This window comes from Nanorana parkeri, unplaced genomic scaffold (genome assembly GCF_000935625.1).
Source record: "Nanorana parkeri isolate BGI_ZX_2015 unplaced genomic scaffold, ASM93562v1 scaffold1772, whole genome shotgun sequence".
NCBI classification, from domain to species: domain Eukaryota; kingdom Metazoa; phylum Chordata; class Amphibia; order Anura; family Dicroglossidae; genus Nanorana; species Nanorana parkeri.
In genome coordinates, this window is record NW_017308040.1 from 122,678 (window position 1) to 125,308 (window position 2,631).

At 51.5% G+C, this 2,631-nt stretch overlaps 1 protein-coding gene across 1 annotated transcript in view; it reads left to right on the forward strand.

Annotated features, from left to right (window-relative positions):
- The window catches only part of DHX30 (DExH-box helicase 30), a 10,576-nt gene extending 8,448 nt beyond the window's left edge, over positions 1–2,128 (forward strand). The window contains exons 16-19 of the mRNA XM_018571514.1: positions 587–744; positions 826–926; positions 1,067–1,206; positions 1,875–2,128. Coding sequence (XP_018427016.1) covers positions 587–744; positions 826–926; positions 1,067–1,206; positions 1,875–2,128 — 653 coding nt within the window. The remainder of the gene's footprint in view (positions 1–586; positions 745–825; positions 927–1,066; positions 1,207–1,874) is intronic.
- Positions 2,129–2,631: the final 503 nt, after the last annotated feature.

Here is a 2,631-nt window from a genome sequence, read left to right on the forward strand (position 1 = left end):
CCCCCCCCCCCCCCCCCCCCCATTCAACTTTTGGGTTTTTCCGGTAAGGAGTGCGACAGTTTGGTGGAGGACCTTGAGTGTCCTGCACAGAGCCCCGACCTCAACAATACGGAACAACGTTGGGATGAATTGGAACACCAATTGTGGACCAGATCTTCTCATCCAACATCCGGACCTCACAAATGGCCACAAGTTCCCCACAATCTTGTGGAAAGCCGTCCCAGAGCAGAGGACTTCATAGGCAGAGAGGGAGGCCGGCTCCATATGGAATGGGATTTTCAATGAGCTCGTGCAGACGCGATGGTCGGGTGTCCACAAACATATTTGGCCATTTAGTGTACATGTCTCTGACACTGGTATGCGGGAGCTGTGAGACTTTGCGTCAGGTCAGGGAGATGGCAGGGCAGTAGCTATAAGACTTCAAGGGGGCTCTGACTCTCAAGCTGAAGAGAGTTGTCCTAAAAAGTCAAGTGACATGGGGAAGAGGTAAGTCCTGAATGTGAATGGGAGAAGCCCGGACTTGACCTGTTGTCACTAAGTTGGGTTCTTTTACATGTCCGTGTGTTTTTTGGGTTCTTCCCGCCAGGTCTCGTCTCCCAGTTCTCCAACAATGCTCATGATGCCTCTCTGGTGTCCAATCCGAGGGACTGTATGAGCGACAATGCGATATGCAACCAGCTCAGTGGTCAGGATGAGCTGGTGAAAGGGGTGCTGCTGGCTGGTTTGTACCCCAAACTCATCCAGGTAAGAGCCAAAGGTTAGCCAGAAAGGCACTGGGGATTGGTTGAGTTGTACAATGAGTGATGCGGTGCCCTCTCCTCCTAGGTCCGGCGTGGGCAGGTCATCCATGGAAAGTTTAGGCCCAACAGCCTCTTTTACAAGACGAAGGGCGGACCAGTATTCCTCCACAAAACCACCGTGAACAGGTGAGATTGGGGGAAGGAAAGGGGGGAAACGTGCGGTCTGTAGTCCTCATTGTTGGGAGGATGGCTGAGCGGGATGTCTGTTTAGAGATATGTTTTGTTGAAGAGGTGACCTTGTGTGATACCGTGTCTCCTCTTGGCAGGGACAGTCAGCATTTCTCGTCTCCATGGCTCACCTATTTCCAGGCGGTGAAGTCTAATGGCGCGGTGTTTGTGCGGGACAGCTCCATGGTGCATCCTCTGGCGGTTCTCCTAATGACAGACAGCTCCATCTCCTGTAAAGGTAAGTGTGCTGAATTTCCCCACCGGGGCTCGTAGTGGGATCTCCTAAAATTGTGGAAGGTTTGCTAAATGATTTCTGGACTCGGAATAAGGAGAACCTGTCAATGGTTTGGAGTGTAGGAGGTCATGAAAACCTCTCCGGACCCCGAGGTCACCGGTTTGGCACACCGGGCATGCAGGCTGGGGATTCCTCATAGGGGGGCTTATGCTGAAACCAACTCTCGTACCCTTCAGGGGCCGGAGGGAGTGTTGCTGCCCCATTAGGATGGCCAGTGAAGATAAAGGAGGAGGCAACGGGATAGATTTAGATGCCAACACTTTGTCATTTGGAGCTCGGCTCTGGACAAGTTACATCATTTAATTTGTGTCTTTATCTTTCATACCTACATCTCCTCGTGAAGTTTAGCAGCTCACCAGGAAGAGGGGGTAGGTTGCGTGTAAGGAAGGTAGGTTGCTGGTGGGGAGAACACTGAGCACCGTGTAGGTCAGGATGGTGGGGAGAACACTTGCTGGCCGGACAACATATGAAGTAGGTCAGGATGGTGGGGAGGATGATGGAGGAAGTTGGCACGAGGGAGGAGGAGGTAGGGAGGAGGAGGTTGGCAGAAGGTTATCTGCATGTGTTAAATAGAAATGGTTGAGGAAGTCTCCTCTGCGTGTCTCTTCCAGATAATGGGGCGCAGATGGTGGTCTCGCTGTCGGACTCGGACCTCTTGAAGCTGGAAAGCGACAGCCGCACGATACAACTACTCGGCGCTCTGCGTCAGGCCCTGCGCAATATGGTGAAGAGGAACCTGAGCGAGCAGTCTCCCCTCCTGTCGGCAGAGGAAGAACACCAATACACGCAGCTGCTGTCCATACTGGCCGATCTCCTGCACAGGACCGCCGATCGTTTCAGAGACCCTTCGGAGGCGGAGCAGTGATGACTCGGAGAGTCGCCCGGACTTTCCTTTGTCTGCGCCCCGGCAGGCGGAGAGGAACCAATGTCTCTGCGTTGTATGCAGGGGACCCGTCGTCTGGCATGGTGTTCATCGTCAGCTCTTCGCTCCGCTTTCAGTAAATTCTGCTCGGCATTTCTGATGAATTTTTGCTCCTCGGGACTTAAAGATTCCGAAAATAACTTTATTGTTTCGATGTTTTGTTTTGTGTATAAACTTTATATTCACCGCCAGAGTCTGCGCCGTCGTATCTCATAGAAGAGGAGATTTGCGTCTATAGAAATCTCAGCTTTCCTTCTCCTGGAAACGATCATTTTTTGTTAGTTTTCCCCCATTTTTTTTTCTTTTCTTACGTGAATCGTTTTGTCCTTTGTTTTTAGGATTGTCTGTGACCAATGGGGAATCAGCTGATCGTTTCCAAACTCAGAATGTGTCAAAATGTTTGCTGCAAGAGATGGTGGAACCAAAAAAGGACTCCCTACCCCCCC